Source organism: Heterocephalus glaber, unplaced genomic scaffold (assembly GCF_053883595.1).
Source record: "Heterocephalus glaber isolate CG9 unplaced genomic scaffold, H.glaber_assembly_v1.0 deba00000809, whole genome shotgun sequence".
In the NCBI taxonomy this organism is placed as follows: domain Eukaryota; kingdom Metazoa; phylum Chordata; class Mammalia; order Rodentia; family Bathyergidae; genus Heterocephalus; species Heterocephalus glaber.
The window spans coordinates 281,853-306,565 of record NW_028258163.1 but is presented as its reverse complement, the minus strand read 5'-3'; the positions used below and the strand labels follow the sequence as shown (position 1 = coordinate 306,565).

At 37.7% G+C, this 24,713-nt stretch overlaps 1 protein-coding gene across 5 annotated transcripts in view; it reads right to left on the bottom strand.

The window, feature by feature from the left end:
* Nucleotides 1–24,713, bottom strand: part of Golm2 (golgi membrane protein 2) — a 138,489-nt gene that overhangs the window by 3,074 nt on the left and 110,702 nt on the right. The window contains exon 9 of one of the 5 annotated variants that reach the window (XM_004861725.2): nucleotides 6,216–6,383. The exons of 1 other annotated variant lie outside the window; for it this stretch is intronic. In XM_004861725.2, coding sequence (XP_004861782.1) covers nucleotides 6,216–6,383 — 168 coding nt within the window. Of the gene's footprint in view, nucleotides 1–6,215; nucleotides 6,384–13,580; nucleotides 13,688–19,713; nucleotides 19,937–19,958; nucleotides 20,208–24,713 lie in introns of those variants that run through there. 3 more of the 5 variants (XM_021241712.2, XM_021241714.2, XM_021241713.2) reach the window with 3 other exon arrangements.

Here is a 24,713-nt window from a genome sequence, read left to right as displayed (position 1 = left end):
CCTGGAGACTTTTTTTGGGGGTACCGGGGATCGAACTTGGGACCTTGTGCTTGTGAGGCAGGTGGTGGCACCACTGAGTTAAATCCCCAGCCCCTGAGAGACTCCTTTTTGAGCATATGGCTTTTTATAACATTTTTATTTGAGGTTTTATAGGTTTTTGACTCTAAAATTTTGTTCTTTCAAAAGTGCCAAACAGGCAGATCACCTGCCTAGGTGCATTAGCCCCTGGACTCAATCCTCAGAACTGAAGGGGAAAAAATCATCAAACATTCCAACTTTCTTTTTCCTTTCAACAACTTTCCTATTAACCCATTCATGATGAGTCAGCTTGTACCACCGATGGACCTGTCTGATGGCACCTGATGGGACAGTCATGCACGGGCTACTGGTGATTCAACCCAGTGGGAACATGTTAAACTTACAGAACTTCTAATTCAGAACTGCAGGAAACCATTTTGGATCATATTCTTAAACTGCTCACATATCTTTATTTTATTTATTTATTTTGGTACCAGGGGTCAAATTCAGGACCTTGTGCTTGTGAGGCAGGCAGCGTCCCCGGCCCTGCTCACATATCTTTAATAGTATAATCTACTAGGTATGATAACCCAAAATCTATTATTATATGTGTAAAAGGCTGAAATTATATCTATATTCACATTTACATTTTGTAAAGATGGTGTGTGTGTGTGTTTTGAGACAGAGTCTTGCTGTATAGTCCAGGCTGGTCTTAAACTCAGTATGTGGCCCAGGCTGAACTTGAACTCCCAGCAATCCTTCTGCCTCAGTTTCCCAACTGCTGGCATCACAGGTGTGCACCACCACCATTGGCTACTAATCAATTTCTTACAAAAAAAACCTCACTGTATTTCAAAAATACTATCTTTGGTTTTTAAAAGAGAAAATAATCATGGGCACCCAGGCATGGTGGTTCATACCTGTAATCCCAGCACACTGGGAGGCTAAGGTAGGTGGATCCCAAGTTTGAACCCAGCCTTGGCAACTTAATGACTTAGGGACATTCTGTCTCAAAATAAAATAGAAAAAGGGCTGGGGTTGTACTTCAGCACAAAGACCCTGGGTTCATTCCCCACTAGCAGGGGGTGAGGGGAATTGCTGGCACTTTTCCAGAAAGCTCTCCCTAGAATGCATCTGTAAGACCTCACTTTATGGCTGTAAATGCATCTTTCAAGACATTAGCAATCAGATGGAGACGTAATTACTACTGAGCAGTGAAAAATTGGTAGAAATTTATCAGGAAACTTACTGAAGGAAAAAAAAATTTAGTTCTTTAGATTTTTAAATGAATAAATGTGAAGAGAAAATGAGACATTAGCCAGGGTCTAGGAACAGAAAAACTGAGACCTGTTCTTGGTACTTGATAAAGATAATCTAATTCCTAAATGTCTTTGGATCCTAATTATCTTCTTAGCAGAGTAAGAGTAACAACTGTTTTCCTTGCTCAGAATAAAATAATGCCTATGAAGGCAGTCTTTACTGCAAAGTCGTATATAAAAAACTTATTCTCTTCAGCAAAATTTTAACCCATTTATGCTGAAAGTTGCAATTTTTTATTTTTTGCATGACATCCATATCCATACATATTACTTAGAAAAATTCAAGGAACAAGAATTTGAAGAGGAAAAGTTTTATTTTGTTTTCTTGTTTGTGGTGTTCCAGAAATGGAACACTAGGCACAAATGGGTTAATGATGCTGTCATGTTGCTTTTCAGAATTTCACAGGACTTTCTGAATATGAATTGAGCTATCACTTACATTAACAAGAGTCCATTTTCAGTATAACTATTCTCCCCAGAATTCAAGTTTCAGTCAACAAGCTTTTTATATTTACCTGTAAAGCATTATAAAATTACCTGACCAAATTTGATATGTGATAATAAATAGTAAACATAATTATATGGACTAAGATTCTAGTTCATTTAAATTAATTAATTAATTAATTTTTGGTACTGGGGATTGAACTCAGGATCTTGTGCTTGTGAGGCAGGTGTGGCACCACTGAGCTAAATCCCAGCCCTCTAGTTCACTTTAGAAAGCAGCAAAACCTGTAAGCTTAGCAAGTTAAATTATTATGAAAGGAAATATAAAGATATTCAAAATTTATTAAATAATTTCTAAATTTCCTCTGAAGAAAATACTGTCTCCACAAAAAAGCTCTGCCAAGCAAGAGCAGTCAGCCAATAAGGCTCCATAAAGGAAGTACAAGTTAATCCACAGGAATTAAGTATAATTATTATTATTATTTTTTTGGTACCAGGGATTGAACTCAGGACCTTGAGCTTGCAAGGTAGGTGGCGGCTCCACTGAGCTAAATCCCCAGCACTGGTATAATTATTTTTTAAAACAGGTAACCCAGAAAAAAATTTTTAGATTGGATTTTACTTTTAAATGTTATTTTATTCAACAAACACTTACGTAGGGCTTACAGTGTGAAAGCCTACCTTAAGTGCTCAACAAATATTAAGTTATTTAATTCATATAACAACTACTAAGTTAGGTTAACTATTTCTATTTTACAGTTGAGGAAATTAAGGCATAGAAATTAGATAATTCACAAGTTCACAGATCTCGTATAATGGAGCTAGGATTTGAATCTTGACAGTTTGGTCCAGAATGCAGGCCCTTAAGGACAATGCTTAGAAGTGTAATCTTTTTTTTTTTGGTACTGGGGATCGAACTTGGGACCTTGCGCTTGCGAGGCAGGCACTGGAACCACTGAGCTAAATCCCCAGCCCAAGGACAAGGCTAAACTTCCTTTTAAGATGTATAAGGAGTGACTGAAAAATACAGTGAATGTTTAACAACAACAACAAAAAAGTATTACCGTAAAAGACTCATTGTTATTAAGCCATCTCAAAGTACTCCCTTTCACTTCAAACACATCCCATCATTCTGGCCACTTTCTGAAGCAGTTCTGGAAGTCCTTTTCTGTGAGTGACTTTAGGAGGTATTGTCAAAAATATGGTGAATGTTGCTGCCAAATGCGTCCAGTAGACAGGCAGCTTGTAAAAGCTTTACGGCATGCCCTCCTCCATCTTTATCACTGGATTTGGTACCATGGGACTTCTGGCTCCTCCCCGAAGTCAAAATAACCACGAACTCCCTACTGGCGGAGATACTGCCAAACCCTTGGTTTCACAATCCAGAATTTTGGAGATCAAAGCCAGAACCTTAACCTGTAGCCATAATCCCTAATCCTAGGGACCTCATGGCTTGAGAAAAAACACATTCCACCTCTCAAAACAGCAGTAAAAAAACCCTCTAGCAAGAAAACTTTTATAGTACTTATCAAGTGCATGATTCAATTTTTCTTATCTTTGACTGCAAAGTTTAAAGGGTTTCAGTTAAAGTTTTTACTTTCTGTCCTGGGTTTGGGAATAGATGTGTTTCAGGCATCCTTGAAATCTGAACATACTTTTGCACAATACTTGAGTTTTATATATATATTAATTCCACAGTAAATGTGGGCACAGAATTTTATAACTGAGGACCATCTATTCTAGTTCAGCACTCTCACATACAGATGAAGAAATTATGGCTCAGAGAGTTTAAGTGCCATAAGAAGCAATAGGCAGCCTGTCCCTTGACTGTCAGCCCAGTGGTTCTTACTACTCTATTTAACTGCCTGTTCTGACTACAAGAGCAAACCAAACTGGAAACCTGTTACTTCTCCATTGGCATAATGAAGAAATCTTATAAAATTATACATATTCTGACTTAATAATAAACATTTGTAATTCAACTTGTTGATAAATCAGAAAACAGCCATAATTCCTTTTCCCCATTTTGTGGACAGTTATGTTTGTAATTGCTTTAGGTATCTTAAATATCCCTTTTTAGTCAGCCTACCCAATCTATCCCTCTTTATTTCCTGCAGCTGATATTTTTGTGTCTTTCTGTCCTGTATGATAAGGAAGTTCCCTTTCTATCTGCCCTATCTTCTTGCCACTATGATCCAATGAACCCCAGAACGGGAAAAGAAATATTCAATGAGAAGTCTGAGCTCAAGTAAGATTCACTTGGAAATAAGGAAATCTAAACATCCAACAATCTGCTCCCTATTTCAATGAGGATATCATCTTACGTCATTTCATTTCATTTCTTTTCTTTTTTTTTTTTTGGTACCGGGGATTGAATTTGGGTCCTTGCGCGTGCGCAGCAGGCAGCAGAACCACTGAGCTAAATTCCCGGCCCTATTACGTCATTTCTTTATATTCCACAGAATCAGTGAATTTATTTTCTTGTGAAAGAAAAAGCAGGACATCATGAAGGTTCTGGGGACCAAAAATGGAGGATGGCAAAGGGGAATAGGAGTTGGGAAGGAGAATGGCACAAGTAAGGGAGAGAGAAGGCACTAAAAATAAACTTACTACTGTGGCTAAAACCCATAATAATGTTAACTGAAATTTTGTGAAAAAAAATTTATCAGCTTTAAGACAGTTAAAAAAAACACAAGAAGTGATTGTTAAGAATGGGTGAAGTTAACTGCTATAAGAAAACCCTCAACATTACCCAATGAGATAACAGAAAATCCTTCAGAAAAAAAACATTGGAGAATATTCAAACTAGAATCCAAGCAAGCTTTTAAGACCAGAAGTTAAAGGGTTATTACCTGAATCACAGTTATAAGAACAAAAGCTTGATGGGAAAAGCATAAAAGTATGAGTTAATGACATTTATTATGAGCCTTGTGCGGAAAGAAATATGGGAAGGTGAGTATGAAGGCAGAAAAGGATACATACAAAGTAGAAGGCAAAATAAATGACAATTCTTCCCCTCCGAGAGCTTATAGGCTAACCAGTGTATAATATACATGCCTGAAAAAGCCTTGAAGTACGATACACAGTTGCAAATAAATATAATCAAAATAAATCACAAAATGAGAAAAAGATAAAATTTATTAAAAAGGGATAAGATTACACACAGAATGAAATTTATGTGATATAACCAAAATACATTTGAAAAATTCTCATTAATACATAACTCCTAGTACTTATTAATCTCTCTTCTATCTCCAATAATCATATTTTTCCAAAAAGTGGAATATACCAATAAAAAAATGACTAGGTAGAAGTCATGAGTCTCTAGTTTCCTTTTTTATAAATCATTTATTTTTCTGTTACTATGGATTGAACCCAGGGGCATTTTATCATTGAGGTACATACCCAGCCCTTTTTATTTTGAAACAGGGTCTTGCTAAATTGCCTAAGCTGGCCTCAAACTTGCTATTTTCCTGCCTTGGCCTCCCAAGTAGCTGGGATTACAAGCATGTACCACCATGCCCAGCTTCTAGTTTCCTTTTTGATAGAGAAGTCTAGATCAAGTCTATTTCCTTCTGAGTTTTTAAAAACCATTTTTGTCATAAACCTAAATAAAAATTTAATTACTGTAAAAAGAGCTAAGGAAGAAATCAAAACAGGTAACAGTGAAAATGATTTTCATGCATCATATTATAAAAATCTTATATATCACAAGGTGTGATAAAATCAACTTTTTTAGAAAAGATTTTAAAACTTCACAAATAACTATTGAATAAGCAGGCAAAAAACAAGCCTAAAAACTTGCAAAGAAAGCAAATATACTCTGCTGTGCATGCATGGGTGGGGCTGCATGCACATAGTTAGCTTCTGAACTTTTACTAAGTTAAAAGTTCAGAAGTAACACTTAACAAGAAAAATATGTTGAATCTGTGTATCAAAGATAAAAAGATATCTTCACAAACTTATTATTAAATATAAATTTTAAGCCTCTCAAAAATTTCTACAACCATTCTATGCTGTATCAGTGGTGAAATAATTTCACCTGCAGTATGAGGGCGACCATTCCTTCTGTGGCTTTCCTTACAACAAAAATGCTACCTGAGCCATACTTTAACCTAGAACAATGCAATGTTTTCAGCTGAGAAATTGGAAAATAATTATTTTCTAGAACTATTTGTCTAGAGTCATTCTAAAAATTTCTGAGGATTCTGAGTTCCAAATTGTACAGTAACTAAAATTTTTTAAAAAGTAAAATTATTGATAGATCTATTTATCATAAAAGTATTCAAAGCAAAACTAAAAAGAACTTCTCAGAATCTCTTCAAATTAAGATTATACTACTAAGTATAGGTGTGGGAACTTCTACACAAATTCAACCAAAAAATTTAGAGGTGAATTTCATGGTCACTGCATGGAGGCCAGGCCCACGCTCACCTTGGACGTCTTCCTCTCCACCATCACCATCTTCTTCCTCATTGTAAGCCAGCTCAGCCTGCTTGTCTGCCTCATACTCACCTACGTTACCATCATCCCCATTATAATCCGCCAGTTTAGAGCCATGCTGCGGATCAACAGGGGATTCATTTTCATCAAAGAACCGGCCTGTGAAGTAGGTACAGGATTAATTACAGAGTAAAGAGAGAAGAAAAGAAGGGACCTGTACTGAAGGCAGATCACAGAGTAGACAAGCGGAATCTGGCAACTTTCAGGGTACTGGTTATAAAAAAACATTTCGTGAACAGGAATAAAAAACCCTAAGAACATGTTTTGTTGTTGTTGTCATTGTATTTTGTTTTGAAGGTACTGGAGCTTGAACTCAAGGCCTGAGCATGTGCTAGGCAGGAGCTCCACCACTGAGCTATGGCCACAGAACCCCCTTTCCCCTGCCCCACTTTTTTTTGGTACTGGGGATCGAACGCAGGACCTTGCGCCTGCAAGGCAGGTTCAGCACCCCTGAGCTACATCCCTGGCCCTCCACCTTTTTTTTGAGACTGGATCTCACTAAGTTGCTTAGACTGTCCTTAAACTTGTAATCCTCTTGCCTCAAATTTGTAATCCTCTTGCCTCAGCTTCTCCAGAAGCTATGATTACAGGAGCAGGCCATCATGCCAGGTTTGAAAATAGCTTTTATTTAATAATTTCTCTTTTGTTTAATACTTATTATGTAAGATTTGAATGTTTTCTTTTTTTTTTTTGGTACTGGGGATCGAACTCGGGACCTTGTGCGTGGAAGGCAGGCGCTGGAACCACTGAGCTAAATCCCCGGCCCCTGAATGTTTTCTTAAAGAAAAGGGCACTGTTTTCAGGACTGTTTTCCTAGTGACCTAACTTAATACTTTAGGAGAATAAATGATTTTATTTTATATTTTTTTTGGTACTGGGGATCGAACTCAGGACTTTGTGCTAGCGAGGTAGGCACAGCGCCACTGAGATAAATCCCTGGCCCTAGGAGAATAAATGATCTTATTACTAGACACAAAACATATTTGAAATTTGCAGTCACTTTCCCTGAATAATTTTGAAAACTAACTAACCTCTCTCTCTCTCTCTGGTAGTAGGGATAAAGCTCAGGGCCCACACTACTAGGTGAGCACTCTACCACTAAGCTACATGCTCAGCCATTTTGAAAGCAACAAAAAAAATGAGTGCTATACAGGCTAATATATTTGTGTATACTAGACAGATGAACACATCTGAGGGCCATCTCAAATTCTCATTAATACTGATTCACTATAACCATGGACTTCCAAAGAAGGTTGGCAAAGAGTAAGAATGAGAATCCCTATTGGTATGTGCTTCAAAAAACATCTTAAGTAATTCTGATTTATCTTGTCCCATTTCCTAAAGTCCATTAAAAAAAAAAGTCAATGAGAGCTTATGAAAGTTGATCTATATAATACTGTTATACATTCCTAACAATTTATCAAGACGAGCAATACACATTATATCCACTATAGAAAGCTATTCAATAACTAGACATTGAAAATAAAAATGCCAGGTACACTAATATCACAAATATAGGTTAAACTCTACTTTGACATTAAATTTAACTAGTATAAAAGTAAATGTTATTTTACTCCCTCCAAAGCGAATAAAGTTAACTTACTAAAGATGTAAGAATTTAAGACTTAAACATTTAACAATTTTCTGTGATGGGTCTAATATATTCCAAAAATTTACATTTCCATAAGACAGAAGTTTCCTTAGCTTGCAAAGAAAACTTAAGTACAAATTGCAAAAATTATGGAGGTATCTGTCTGTTAGTTCTACAGATAGGCTCATCACATTATCAAGCCAAAACATTTTGAATTGCTGGATAAAGAGTCAATCAGGAAAACAGTTAAATAACAAATCTTGTTGGGTGTGATGGCTCATGCTTGTCACCCCAGAACTGTTGGGGGGCACAGGCAGGGGGATCCCAAGTTCAAGCCCAGTCTGGGCAACTCAGTGATTTAATTAGAACTTGTCTCAAAAAATGAGAAAAGGGATGGGGTTATAGCTTAGTGGGAAGGTCCTGGGTTTAATCAGTACAAAAAACAAAAACAAAAATGAAAGAAAACTCCAGAAGTCCTTAACTATTGAAGGGGAGAGGGTGCAGAAACAACAAGACCAAAGTAATTGGGGCCAATCAAAATCCCAATATGCTGGAAGCTGAGGTAGGAGGACCACGAGTTCAAGTTTGGCCTGGCTACATAGCAAGACTCCATCTCAAAAAATAAAACATACTGGGGCTGGGGATTTAGCTCAGTGGTTTCACCACTTGCTGTGCAAGCGCAAGGACCTGAGTTCAATCCCCGGTACCAAAAAACAAAACAAAACATACAAACAAAATTTATCTTAAATCCATTGTAGAATAAAATTGGGGTATGTACACAAAGTAAATTAATGAAAAAGTTGATCAAATAGAAGTTGAGGGTATAGCTTAATGGTATGGCACTTACCTAGCAAAAAACCAAAAAGTAGTATTTATGGACAAAATAGCTGGCACAGTTAAATCATCTTTATGCATGGTAGATTTTTAAAATTTAATTTTATTAAAGTAAATAAATTTAATTAATCATAGAACTGGAAATTGAATGCACTCCCACTGACCTACAGCCCCAGCCCTTTTTTATTTTATTTATTTATTTGTTTGTTTGTTTATTTATTTATTTATTTATTTTCGGTACCAAGGATGGAATTCAGGACCTTGCGCTTGTGAGGCAGGCATGGTGCCACTGAGCCACCGGCCCTTCTTTATTTTTATTATTTTTTGAGACTCATTATGGGTCTCACTATGTAGTCCAAGCCATCCTTGAACTCATTATGTAGCCCAGCCTGGTCTTGAACTTACAGTGTTCCTGCCTCAGCTTCCTGAGTGCATGTGCCACTCACGCCTGGCTTGAAACTGCTGTTTTAAACATGTAAACAGTTATCTGTAACTATTATAATATTCTTACAGAGCAATTTAAAGTTTCTTTTTTAAAGTGCTTAATTATCTGACTAGCTTGAATTCAGCCATAAAATTTTAATATTATAATTACAATGACAGATAATTTTAAGTCAGTAAGAACAGATGACCACACAATTGCCCTTTAAGCAGTAGTATGTAATATATATGTGTATATATATATATATATATATACATACATATATATGTCATATATGTCATGTTTGAACAAAGAGCTAACCCCTAGCACTGGGTTTCCAACATTTTCATAGACAAGAAGAAGGGATAAAACAAAACTGACCACATAAAGTTGCTAGTCAGTTTGGGAGATTTGGAAAACTTCACATTAAACAATGCAGTTTGACAGTGTAGATAAAAATACATAATACTGATAATAAGACTGCTAAATTATATAATTGTCAGGCAATGTATCAGTGTGGTTTAGAGTTAGGAGGGAAGGTTTCAAAAGGAAGACAAGTAATGGCCTTTGGTGTAGCTTAATGGTAGGTAAAGTACATACTTAGCACGTACACAGGCCCTGGGTTCAATCCTTGGACATCCACCCCAAAAGGAGGCAAATATGTTAGACCATGACAAATGAAAAGAAGCATTCAGGTGGGTGCAGTGGCATGCTGTTGTAGTACTAGCTACTTGAGAGACAGAGGCGGGAGGAACACTTGAGCCTAAGCTTTCAAAAGCAGTCTGGGCAACACAGTGAAACCTTGCCTGTCTAAAAAAGATATGAGGGCCGAGGATTTAGCTCAGTGGTTCTGGCGCCTGCCTCACAAGTGCAAGGACCCGAGTTCGATCCCCGGTACCAAAAAAAAAAGATATGAAAGAAAAGCACTTGAATAGGTAAGAACAAAGATGGAGATTAAAGAGGCTAATTTAAATGTAATTATATTGGGAAGTAGAAAGAGGAAATTTAGGCAAATTAGGGATAATTATGAAAGATCTTTACAGTTAGATATTTTTAAAGACCTCCTCCATTCACTTTACAACAAGGTCACTCTTTGAACCAAATAACAAAGTATATGAAAGTATCTATAATAATTTTTTTCCATTCATCCAATAAAGATTCACTGATGTTTTTGATCAGTAGTGTGCTACTTGCTGTGATACAAAATAGTTGCCATCTCCATCATCTGTAACTCAGTGTAGTAAGGGAGACAGATACATAAACAAACTATTAGTGACACCATGTGTGCTCTGCAGCACAATGATCTATAGTGGCATCTAAACATGGAAACAGTTGCTACAGTTGATTTCCATTTGATAGAGTGAGTTTGGGGCTGGGCATTTAGCTTAGTGGTTCCACTGCCTGCCTCGCAAGTGCAAGGTCCCGAGTTTGATCCCCGGTACCAAAAAAAAAAAATATGAAGAGTGATAAAGTGAGTTTGAACTTTATGTAGGAGGCAATAATCAGTTATTATGATTTTTCTTTTTTAAAGACAGGGTCTCACTTTCTTACTTTGTACTTCAGGCTGTCCTTGAACTCACTTTGAAGACCAGGGTGGCCTTGAACTCTCAGTGATCCTCCTGCCTCAGCCTTCCTAGTGCTGGATTACAGGTATGCACCACCATGCTTGGCTGTTTTTGTTTTTGTTTTTAAACTCACCGAGAATAGGAACTAATCTGCAGCATTTTATATTGTGCAAAATTCAATTGTGCATCATACTGACACTGGTGGCTGACTGAAAATGATTAACTTAGAGCCTATTAGCAACAAGATAGCTTCAACACAGCAGTTTAAACACGAGAACACAAAGAAAGAAGCAATGTGCCCATTAGCTATTGGAAGTTTCTAAAACCAGGCATGGTGACAAACTCTTGTAATCCCAGTACTCCAGGAGGCTGAGGCAGGAGTAAAGGGACTAATACTGTGCTTACTCTGTAAACAATTCAAGTGCAGCCTGGGCAACTTAGTGAGACCTTGTCTCAAAATTAAAAATAAAAAATGGGCTGGGGATGTAACTTGGTATAGGCCTTGGGTTAGATCTCTAGTACTGCAAAAATATATAAATTTTTAAAATTAAAAAAAAGGTCTTTGAACAGTATCAAATTTGAAAAACTAGTAGAAAGAAATTCTCAATGTTTAAATTCTTTTTTTTTTTGGAGCCAAACCAACAAGTCTATTAAATACATAATGAGCACATGGTATGTTTGAAGTAATTTTTCATGTATCTTCCTTTCTTTTATTCTAATTGGTATAATAAGATGGTCCATGATTGTGAACTTACATCATATACTCCACGTGACCTAAAGTAAAGTATTAAGCTTCTTTTTAATTTCTCCTTAACACACAGAACTTCATATGGAATGCTAGACATTCTGTAAAACAACTCAAATATCAGACCACAAACATTAAAAAAACAGAGAAAGAAAGGATAATAACAAGTGTTACGGCTTGTATCTAGATGTCCCCCCCACAGCCTTACGCAGTCATAGGTGGGTTTTCTGGATGTGACTGGTTCTAGAGTGTGTGCTGCTGGGATCACTGATGTTGGGAGCACCGATGTTGGGATTGATTCACCAGTGCTGGGACTGGTTTACCGGTGCGGGGATTGCGGGTGCGAGTGCTACCTCCTCTAAGGGTGAGTAGCCTTAATAAAATATAAGGGACTGAAAGAGCTGCTGTGTTTGTTGCTTGTCACTTGTGCATTGTCACTTCTTGCTGCTTGGTGCCCTGCTTTGCCATGGAGTGTTTCTCCTCAGTGATGCCACCCTACCTTGGAGCCAGCTAACTATGAACTGAAACCTCTACAACTGTGAGCTAAATAAACCTTTCCTCCTTTAACTTGTAGGCGTTGGGTATTCTGTCTCAGCAAGGAGAAAAAGTAACTGAGACAAATAGTAACATTCCTCAATCAGGAGAGAGCATTTCAATCAAGGGAAACTAAGCTGTAAATTTTAATCCTGAAGTAGAAATTAAATGAACACTACAATGAAGCTTTTCTTTTTTTTTTTTTGTGGTACCAGGGATTGAACTCAGGACCTTTTGTTTGCAGGGCAGGCGCAGTGCCACTGAGCTAAATCCCCAGCCCCAATAAAGCATTTTTTGTTTGCTTTATTAGCTCAAGATTAATTTATGGGTTTTAATTTCTTAATTATTCTACCAAGAATACATTTATGTTTTTCATGTCATTGTAATTATTAATTAACTTGAGTTGGTTAAAAACCTAATGAGAGGGCTGGGGATTTAGCTCAGTGGCACTGTGCCTGCTTGGAAAGCACAAAGTCCTGAGTTTGATCCCTGGTACACCCCCCCCCCCCCCCCCCCCCCCCGCCAAACAAAAAACAAAAAACAAACTAGTGAGAAAGAAAAGGAATGTTTACAGGAAGCAACCACTTTTTCTAGCCGTTATCTACTGGTAGTTGTTATGATTTAGATATAGAATGTCCCCTAGAAGTCTTATGTATTCAAGGGTGGGCCTTTGGGGAAGGTGACTAGATCCTGGGGGCACAGTGCTCCTCAGTCCAGTGAGTTCACAGATGAATGTGCTATGAGGAGGTGGGGCCTGGTTGGAGGTGGATCACTGAAAGGGTGTTTTCTAGTCCCTGGCTCCTCCCTTCTCTTTCTGCCTCTGGCCTGCCATGAGTTGAGCAGCTTTCCTCCATCAGGCCCTCCCACGGCCATTTCTGTGTGGGAGCCAGTTGGTCATGCACAGGACTAAACCCTCTAAAATCGTGAGCCAAAACAAACCTCTCCTCCTAATTGAAGTTTTGAGTACTGGGGATTTATTCCAGGGATACGAAAGTGACTAATACAGTGTTTAGTCTCATTTCATTTATTAATTTGGCAGTTAACACTTTCAGCTCACTCTTGCATTACTCAATTTAATACTGAGAGGGCCAGGGATTTAGGTCAGTGGTTCTGGTGCCTGCCGCGCAAGTGCAAGGTCCTGAGTCCGATCCACGGTACCAAAAAAAAATCAATTTAATACTGAGAGTTTTGACTACTTCAAGTATAGGGTAACTGACATATGATGACACTATTTATTGAGATAAAAGTCAGAATCATGAAAGCTGGAATGACGTATGCAAACACAGTGACAAAAATGTTACCGTAGGTTTTCCTCACAAAATGTAGGCAAATTACTAACTGGCTGAGTTATTTAAATTTATTTCATTATCAGGAATATATTAGGTCACTTATTTTGTATCCCAAAGTATGTATAGGACCTGTATGTAATAGGTAGAGGAAAGAATCTATTGTTTTAGGGCTGGGAATTTAGCTCAGTGGTTCTGCCGCCTACCTCACAAGCACAAGGTCTCAAGTTCAATCCCCAGTACAAAAAAAAAAGAATCTATTTTTTGACTCAGGGAAGGTAAAGAGAAAAGCAAAGAAACCAAAGAAGCAGGGGTAAGAGCATCCAAACACAACCTTACCATCTCCCCATTTCCAAGGTAAAGAGATTGAACTGTTCTTTCCTAGTCTTTCCATGGGCTGCTCTTTTGCTTTTCCTTAAGACTGCTTCTATAGGGAGGGAATAAGTGGGGGGGAAGCAGATAATTTGTTTTGTTTCAGTTGTCAGTGTTGCTGAATATGTTGTTTGTCCTCTTCCCCTTGACCTTGTCCACACCTACTGGGTCAGCCTTCACACCAGCACAGGATGGGGGGGCCTGAAGTGGGAGATAATTTGCTAATTTTTGATAAGTGATATGAGACATACATTAATTATATAAGACAATTATATTAATCTTATGTATATTAAATAAGTAGATATTCCAAATTCAGTATTCAGGTTTTTTTTGTTTTGTTTTTGGTACTACGGATTGAATCCAGGGCCTCTGCACTGAGCTACATCCCCAGGATTCCTTCACTCTTTTTTAGACAAGGCCTTGATAAGTTGCTTAGGGTGGGACTGAATGGGAGATCCTCTTTCCTCAGCCTTCCAAAGTGCTGCGATTTATGGGTGTGTGCCTTCACTTTGGCTTTAAGTATTTTTTATTTTTACTTTTTGCAGTGTTGGAGATTGAACCCAAGGCACTGTACATGCCGGGGCAAGTGCTCTTCCAACTTAGCTACATCTGCAGCCTTCAAGTATTCTTTAATATTCAGAATAACTGAAGAACAGATTCTTACTTGATTCCTTTTCTGAACTGATGTCAAGAAAAAAATTCACCAAGGTTATATTTTATCATATTTAAGAATGTAGCAGGGGCCAGGGACTTAGCTCAGTGGCACTGCGCCTGTCTTGCAAGCACGAGGTCCTGTGTTCAATCCCTGGTACAGAAAAAAAAAAAGAAAAAGAACAAAGAATGTAGCTGCCTGTAATCCCAGCTAATGTGGAGGCTGAGGCAGGAGGATTAAAAGTTTAAGGCCAGCCTGGGCAATTTAGAGAGAACCTGTTGAACCTGATTCAAGATAAAAAATAAAAAGAGCTGGGAGCATAGCTCAGTGGTAGAGCATTCCTGGGTTCAATCCCTCATCCTAAAAAAATAAAAAAAGAGACAAAAACCCAGAATGGAGCAAGCTACTCTTTTCAAATACTTTATAAAACATTTTCCCTTCTTTTTAGTTTAGCATTATGATTTACTTTATTAAATTTACCAGATTTTTCTATTTTCTTATTAAATATTAGATATACAGAGAAGTACCGAGAATAACACAAACATCCATGTCCCCATTACCTAGAGCTTTGTCTAATTTTCACAACTGCCACAGTTGTTCTGCAGCTTTTGAAGAAATAAAATACTAATGGATATAATTAAAGTTCCTTGGGTATCTTCCCCTAGCATTCCTTTCCCATCTCAAAGATAGCATCTGTATGAGTTTATGTACTCATGAATAAACCTCATGGTCCTGACTTATAATTTGACTCACAGTTTTATACTGTATGATGATGTGAAAATGAAATACAATCAGTAGAAAATTTTATTTTGAATTTTATCTTTTCCTGGACTATGATATACAGTAGGCTTTCGATGATGGGTGGCAGCAGCAAAGTGTAGCCTCCAATCAGTCACGTGATTAAAAGGATAAAAAACCGAGCCGGGGCTTTAGCTCAGTGGTTCCGGCACCTGCTGAGCAAGTCCAAGGTCCCGAGTTCGAACCCCAGTACCAAAAAAAAAAAAGGATAAAAAACAGCTGGGAACTGTGGCTCATGACTATAATCCCAGCACTCTGGGAGGCTGAAGCAGGAGGATCATAAGTTCAAACCCAGGCTGGGCAACTTAGTTAGACTCTGTCTCAAAAAGAAAGGACTGGAAGTCCAGCTCCTGGGCTTCAATCCTCAGCAGGCCGGGGCAGGGATAAATCTACAACAGGGTATGAATGATCATATCATAAGTCAAGGAACATTTGGGCTTGTTCTTGCTGGAGGAGGGGAGGGCTGGACTCTGACTTGCTGAGCTCAGGTGTCCCCCTGGACACTCAGATTAAGAGAGCTTCCCTAGTTGTAATGAAGAAGGCTACAGTCACTGATCTAACTCCATTTTGTGCCTCTATCATTTCATCTGCTTCTTAATATTTTTTCCTTCTGAGCCACTCTTTTCTGTAGTCATCCTGATTTCCAGTAATAACAAGACTAATCAATAATCATCTTATGGGGCTGGGGATTTAGCTCAGTGGTTTCACTGCCTGCTGTGCAAGCGCAAGGACCTGAGTTTGATCCCTGGTACCAAAAAAAAATCATCTTATGACAAAGGACTGAAATTATGAACCATGCAATCACCCCATGATGAAACTGCCCCTCTAGGTGGGAATAAATACTCCATGATGATAACTGAGGCTGCCCCCTAAGCAGGAGCAGTCATCTCACGATGGGAATTGCACTGCTTTGTCGGTTCTGAAACAAAGAACAACCACATCATGCCAAACCCCCTAGAAATGCAAACCCCTAACCCTTGCCTTTGTTCCTCTTCTCTATGAAACCTCAATGTCTGCAACTTTCTTTCTTTTTTTGGTACTGGGGATCGAACTCAGGTCCTTGGTCTTGCACAGCAGGCACTGAAACCACTGAGCTAAATCCCTGGCCCTGTCTGCAACTTTCTTTATTCCCTCCCATGGCTTCTCAGATATAACCACGTTGATAAATATGGCTTTGTCCATTCATTTTAACCTCTATGATGATTTCACTTTATGTATGTAATAGCCCTCCAAATCCTATAGTTCCACATCCACAGATTGAAACCAACTGTAGAGAATGCTTCAAAAAAGAATATATATATGTACTAAACATATAAAGACTTTTTTCTTTGAGGTAAGATTTTTCTATGTAGCAGGCTGGACTTGAAGTCACTATGTAGCTCAGACTGGTGTCCATGGTCCTTTTGCCAGTTTACTGAGTGCTGGGGTTATAGGAATTCACCACCCTTCCTGGCTCAGACTTTTTCTTATCATTATTCTTTAAGCAGTACAGTATGACAAGTATTTACACAGCATTTATACTGTGTTAGGTCGAATAAGAAATGTACCAGTGGTTTAAAGGATACAGGGTGATGTGTGTAAGTTATGTGCCAATAGTATGCCGTTTTGTAAAAGGATTTGAGTATCTATGCATTTTGGCACCCACAGGGTGTACTGAAACCAATCTCCTGCAGACACCAAGGAACAACTATATACACTAATCATTTTCTTTCTTTCTTTTCTTGGTACTGAGGATCGAATTCAGAACCTTGCACTTGCGAGGCAGAGGCCACTGAGCTCAATCCCTGGCCCGATTTCATCATTTTCATACTGCTGAATTCTTAAGTTGTTTTTAATTTTTGATGTTATAAACAATGAACTTGCCAGGCATAGTGGTGGTCTCTGGAAGGCTGAGGCAGGAGAATCACAAGTTCAGGCCCAGCCTAGGCAATTTAGTGACTTAGACCCTGTCTCAAAATAAAAAATAAAAAACGGTCTGAGGCTCAGTGTGAAGGCCATTGGCTCCATTCCCAGCACCACTACCACACCCTAAGAAGACCCCCCTATATACATCGCTGTCTTCTCTCCCTTCTCAGTCTGATAAGTGCTTGTGCCTCTCACTGACATACATGGAAATCTTTTTCTGAGATGATTGTCAAGAACCAACTCTGGGGTGAGTTGAGGTCCTATTCTCCTCTTTGGGGTATCTCCTTGGACCCCATCTGGTGAAAATATCTTTTATTAAGTGTCCTCTAATATTAGGATCTATTTTGGTACTTTTTTTTCATTCCCGATGTTAAGAATTTGTGCCATCTTTCTCTGTCTTGATCTACGCTGGAGACTTATTTCACTAATTTTTTTAAAGAATCAATTTTTGGTTTGTTAATTTCATTATCAATTTCATATAGCGACCTTTAATTAGTAGTCTACCTAAATTCAAATATTTTTAGCAGACTCTTGAATTGCGGCCTAGCTTTTGATTACCTATTCAACTTCTTTAAATGTTATTCAACTTTTCAAATCCTTTTGAACCAATTTTGGTAATTAAGAATTATTACAGTTTAAAAGTGTGCCTTTCAAAATTCATGTTGAAATTTAATCCTCATTATGATGGTGTTAAGAGCTGGCTCTCTGCTGTTCTTCGGTCAACCACTACTCAACCATCTTTATACATTTGATCACTCTAGGCACTTCATATAAATGGAATTCTGTGGTATCCCTCCTTTGTGATTGACTTATTTTGTTTAGCAGAATGTTTTAAAAGCTCATCCATATTGTAGCATTTATCAGAATTTCCTTTTTTTCTTTTGGTACCAGAGATGAAACTCAGGACCTTGCGCTTGTGAGGCAGGCGGCGGAACCACTGAGCTAAATCCTCGGCCCAGAATTTCCTTCCTTTTAAAGCTGAATGGTATCCCACTGTATATGTACACCATATTTTATTTATCCATCAGTTGGAACTTGGGTTGCTTCCACCTTTTGGGTATCGTAACTTATGCTGCTGTGAATATAGATATACAACTATCAGTTCAAGTCTCCCTTTAAATTCTTGAATGTATAAACAGAAAAGAGGAATATCTTTTTTCTTTTTGAGAAAGGATCTCATTATGTAGTCTAAATTGGCTTTAAACTTGTGATTCTTCTGCCTCAGCCTCTGAAGTGTTGAGATGCTGAGATTACAGGCACGTGCCACCACACCTGGCTCCCGTAATTTTTAAACACACATACTTTATAAATTTGAAAATTCAGTATTTGTGTTCTCTTTCTAAAGAGGCTATAGATCTTAGTTCCCTTCATCCTTGCACACTCTCTGTTTTTACTGTCTTAACACAGAAATAGTTTTCTTGAATCACTAGCTAATTAAGTTTACCATTAGATTTCATTAATGAGATTTTATCATTTTTTTGTAGCTGTTATCTCTTTTCAAATTTCTTTTATTAAAGAATAAACTGTACTACTCCAAATATTGTCATTTTTTTGAAAATATATTGTAAATTATGATTATAGCATGATACATATTATATCTGAGCACTTTTTTTTGTATTAAATTCTTTTATTGGTACATTGTAGGTATACAACACAATTACATTTCTCATTGGGAATTGTACCTTTATATAATGCATCTTGGTTCTTATTTTTTCCCCATTCCTAGCCCTCCCTTCACGCCCTCCACCCTTCCCTATTTACAAAGACTTTATTTCCATTTTTTCCATTTCTCATCATTTTTTCCTTTCCCTTCTTTCCTTTCCCCTGTGCCTCCCACTAACCCTACCCCTTTGGACCTTTTCTTCCTATTTTGCATTATCGATTATTCATTCTAATCACTGGTACATTTTAGGTATACAATATAATGACATTCATCATTGGAAATTTGCACCTTTACATAGTCTCTCTTGGTTTTTGTTTTTCACCTTTGCCCAGCCCTCCCTTCAACCCCTCCAGCCCTCCCTATTTACAAAGATTTTGTTCTTATTTTTCCATTTCCTCATATTAATCCCATTCCCTTCTGTCCTTTCCCTTAGCCCTCCCACTTCCTTCCCCTTTGCCCCTTTTCTTCCTATTTCACATGACCTATTATACATTTAGTCCTTATTTACATTTTCAGTTTCTCACACCAGAGAAACTATTCGGTATTTACACATCTGTGTCCTATTTATTTCACTTAAGAGTACTGCCTCAATGTGCATCCACTTAGCTATAAATGTCTCTAATTTTTCATTTTTTATGGCTGAGTAGTACTCCATTTTATTAAAAAACCACATTTTCTTGATCCAGTCTCCAGTTGATGGGCATTTGGGCTGTTTCCAAGTTTTAGCTATTACAAACTGTGCTGCTATGAACATGGGTGCACATATATCACTGTGGTATGATTCTTTTAATTCTTTGGGGAAGATCCCCAGCAGTGGAATAGCAGGGTCAAATTGGATTTCCAGTCCTAGTTCTTTGAGGTATCTCCATACTGATTTCCACAGTGCTTGCACCAGTCTACACTCCCACCAGCAGTGGAGCAGGGTTCCTCTTTCCCCACAGCCCCGCCAGCATTTGTTATTGGTTGATTTCATGATAGCAGCCATTCTTTCTGGAGTGAAGTGGAATCTCAGCGTTGTTTTCATTTGCATCTCTCGAATGACCAGTGACGTTGAACATTTTTTCATGTATTTATTTGCTATTTCTACTTCTTTGTCTGAGAAATGTCTGTTCATTTCAGATGCCCATTTTTGGATTGGGTCTTTAAATTTGGGAGATCTGATCTTTGTAAGTTCTTTATAGATTCGAGATAGTAGACCTTTGTCTGAGGAAGAGCAGGTGAAGATTTTTTCCCACATTGTGGATTGTCTCTTCAAACTGCTGGTGGTTTCTCTTGCTGTGCAGAAGCTTTTTAATAAGAAGAGATCCCATTTGTTGACTGTTTGTGCTAGTTCACGGGCAAGTGAGGTTTTGTTCATAAATATCTGAGCACTTTTAATTACACGAAAGACCTTTCCTATATATTTTAGTAAACATTTTCAGAAAAGGCAGCTATTTTTTAAGTAAACAAAGTTAATCTAATAAATCAATATGCTAATAAATCAATCTAATAAATCAATATCAGTAAACTCATGACTTTCCATAAGCTGAATTCCATTTACAAAGTACTTCAAATAATCTGAAAAAGAGTACAATTTACTTCAGTTAGTTTCCATCAAGCATATTTTTAAATATGATTATGTTTAACTGTGTTTAACTATATTATGAATATGATTTATTTGTGAATCCTGTTTTTATTGATTTATGCAGTAAATCATTATATAGCAAAACAAAGCCTATTGGCAAGCCAGTTTCCAGTTTTTTGTGTTTTATTTTTTTAAGGGAAATCATGCCAAAATAGCAATATAAAATATCTCTTATCATTCACAGCATTGCTATTGCACTACACAAAAGAATTAAGCTGCAAATAAATGCAAACTTTTAAAATAATAATAAAAAAAGAATAAACTGTACTCTTCTTCTGTTGAAGGTCTATGAGAGGTAACCCTAGTCTTAATAACTGAACATGTATTCATTTTGTCCTCCCTAGCTGGTGTAACATTCTGTATTGGCAATTACTTTCCATTTATCATACTAAAGATAATATTCCACTATCTTGTGTCATTTGATTTGCTGATGAAAAGTCTGCTGTTAATATAACTCATTCATTGGAAATAATCTGGATTTTCTTCATCTATACTTTCTGATATTTAGTAGGTACATTCAATCTCAGAAGCCAAATCTATTTTCAGTTGAGGAATATTTCTAGCTTTTTAAATTCTTGAAAATTCCTGACAAGTATTAATTATTTGCCATTTCCTCCATTGTATTCTTCTTCTTTTTTTTGAGATAGGGTCTCACTATATAGGTCAGGCTGGCCTTGGACTCACTATGTAGCCCAGGGTGGTCTCAAACTCATGGTAATCCTCCTGCCTCAGCCTCCCAAGTGCTGGGACTACAAGTGTGTGCCACCACATCCGGCTCCTCCACTGTCTTCTTAAAACTCCTATTATACGTACATCTGTTTGTCCCAACAGCTCTGCTATGTGCACATGACACATAATATATCTATATGCCACTTTGTGCTGCTATCTTCTTGGTGGATATCTTAGCACAAATTTCCAAATCATTTCTTTTGGCCAACTATGTCCATGGTCTACAGTCTCACACTGAAGTCCCCCACTACCTCAGCACTTGCGACTGAACCCAGAACCTTTACGCTGTGGTGCATTCCCAGCACTTTTATTTTTTGTATTTTAAGACAGGGTCTCACTAAGTTGCTAAATTGCCCAGATTGGGCTCAAATTTGCAATCCTCCTGCCACCATGCCCACTTCCCATACTAAGTTTTCAGGTCAATAGTTATTTTTTGGGCTGGGGATTTAGCTCAGTGGTGCTACTGCCTGCCTCACAAGTGTAAGGTCCCAAGTTTGATCCCCAGTTCCAAAAAAAAAATTTTTTTTGTTTTCATTTCTAAAATATATAATTATATTTTATATGTATGTTTTTATTTCTGCCTATTTCATAATCTGTTAAAGTTATTCTCTCATGTATCTCTTTGAGTACTTTTAAACATATTTCTAAGTTTTTTGCAGTTTGTTACATAAAATCATTTTCATGTTCCATTTCTGTATTTTTATTTTATTTTTGAGAAAGGGTCTTGCTATGTATTTCAGGCTGGTCTTGAACTTACTGTGTAACCTATGATGGTCTTGAACCCATGGCAATCCTCCTGCCTCAGCCTCACAAGTGCTAGGATTATAGGCATGTGCCACCATGCCCGGCTTCATGTTCCAATTCTTAATGTGTCTTTTGGCATCCAGTTTGTCCCATGTTTTTGGTTTGTTAATTTTCATTGTATGGGGAGTGTTCTATGTTTCTTATCTATATATCTCTCTTTTCATGCTCACTCCTATAATCTATAGTCTTCTTCAAGTTGCTTTCACCCAGTTCTTTAGTCTAGGATTAGATTTTCTATTCTATTTTCTTATTAGTACATGTTTGCAGTACATAATGACTACATTTATCATGGGAAATTCGTATATATTACATCTTAATTTTTAAAAAATTCCCTACCCCTCTCCTTCCCTGCTCCTTCCAATTCTTGGTCCCTTTCCCATTTGCAAAAGCTCTATTTTCTCCTCAATTTTTTTCCCATTGCCTTTTTTCCCCTCCCCTCTCCCTCTATCTCTTGTGCCCCTATCCATTTGAAAAAATCTCCCTACTTTATTTTTTTTTTTGGTACTGGGGACTGAACTCGGGACCTTGAGTTTACAAGGCAGGTGCTGGAACCACTGAGCTAAATCCCCGGCCCTACCTACTTTCTATTTATCTAACTTTTATTTTGTCCCTCCATGTATATGTTGAGTTTTTTTTGGATACTGAGGATCGAACTCAGGACCTTGCCCCTGTGAGGCTGGTGCAGTGCCACTGAGCTAAATCCCTGGCCCTGCTGAGTTTCTTGTTGAGTTGCAGAGAAACCATGTGATATTTAAGCTTGTGAGTCTGACTTATTTCACTTAATTTATGGTCTCAAATTGTATCCATTTATCTACAAATGCTTCAAGTTTATCTTTCTTTATGGCACAGTAATACTCTATCATGTATAAATGCCACATTTTCTTTATCTATTTATCTGTTGATGGGCATATAGGCCATTTCCAAGATTTCGCCATTATAGATTGTATTGCATGGAACTGATACAAAAACAGGCATGTGGGTTGATGTAACAAAACAGAAGAAGCAGAAACAACCTCAGGCACATTCAGCTATCTGATATTTGACAAAGGGACCAAGAACATACATTGGAGGAAGGACAGCCTCTTTAATAAATGGTGCTGGGAAAACTGGTTATCCACATGCAGAAGACTGAGTGTAGATCCACATATCTCACCATGTATTAAACTAAAATAAAAATGGATCAAAGATCTAAATATTAAAATAAAGGGCTGGGGATTTAGCTCAGTGGCTTCTCCGCCTCCTGTGCAAGTGCAAGGTCCCGAGTTTGATCCCCGGTACCCCCCCCCCCCAAAATAGTTAAAATAAAAACACTTAACCTGCTGGAAGATAAAATAGATAAAACTCTTAAAGACACAGGCATAGGCAAGATTTTCCAAACAGGACACCAATGGCACAAGAAATAATATTGCGAATCAACAAATGGGATCATACCAAATGGCAAAGGAAACAACCAACAGAGTGAAGAGACAACCTATAGAATGAGAAAAAATTTTGTCAGCTATTCTACAGAGGTTTAACATCTAGAATATATAAAAGAACTAAAAAAATTTAGATCCCCCCAAATAAAAGACCCAACCAAAAAGTGGGCAAGTATAATGAACAAATACTTCTCAGAAGTACAAATGGCCAATAAATACACAAAAAAAATTCAACATTGCTGGCCATTAGAAAAATGCAAATTAAAACAACACTGAGATACCATCTTACTCCAGAAAGATTAGCACTCGTCAAGAAATCAGATAATAAATGCTGGCAAGGATGTGGGGAAAAAGGAATTCTTCTACATTGTTGGTGGGAATATAAACTGGGACAGTCACTATGGAGATCAGTATGGAGATTCCTCAAAAAACTAAAAATAGAAATTCCATCTGACCCAGCTATTCCCCTTCTACGTATCTTCCCTAAAGAGTTACAGTCATTATATTACAGGGATACATGCATAGCCAGCCAGTTTATAGGATTAGATTTTATAATCACATTTCAGAGCTTCTACTCCATGCTGCTACTAAAGACAGCACAGATTCAGTATAAAACAATGGTGGTAATGTTTAGTTCATGGTCACAAAGTTGTGCCTGTACCTTCCTATTTCCTTAAGCCTTCAGATTGCTACAATCTAGTCCTTGATAGTAGTCAAAAACAGTTTATTTTCTGCTTCATCTGTTAAGAAGGACGAGATAAGAATTAGGTCCCAGCAGTAAGCAGTAAGCCTGGCTCTTACTCCAAGTGGCACTATTTTATTCTTACTGATCCTTACAGTCAAATTCTTAGAAACCTGAATTTTCAGACCTGGCACTCAGTACACCCTAGTGCTCAGTTCCTCTCATCACCATCCACTTTTTTCCTTCTCCTTTTTGGTGCTGGGGATTGAACCCAGGGCAACAGTCATGCTAGTAAGTGCTCTACCACTCAGTAACATCCCCAGTCTCTTGTTTCTTGACCACAGAAATGTTTACCATGACTTTCAGCCTATCAATACATTTTTAGTTTTTCATATCCTTTTGTTTTTTGCAGTGCTGGCAAAATCAGTCTTTCACATGCTATGCAAGGGCTATACCACTGAGCTTAATCCCCAGTTCTTATATTTCGTCTATTGTTATGTTTATGAACACAGTGAATATGTCAAAGTTGGACTTGCTAAGCTTGGACCAGAGGCTGAAAAATACTTTTAAAATTCCACATATAAGCAAAGTTTGGTAGGTATACCTGTAATCCCAGCTATTAAGGAGGCTGAGGCAAAGTGAGGCAAGAAGATCATAAATTTGAGGTCAGTCCAGGCAACTAAGCTAGACCTTGTCTTAAAAAAAGGGTTAGGATGTAGCTCAGTGGCAGCGCATGTGGCTAGCATGCTCAAGGTGCTAGGTTCAATACCTATCATGGGGAGAGGGGAACAGAGGAGCACATTTGA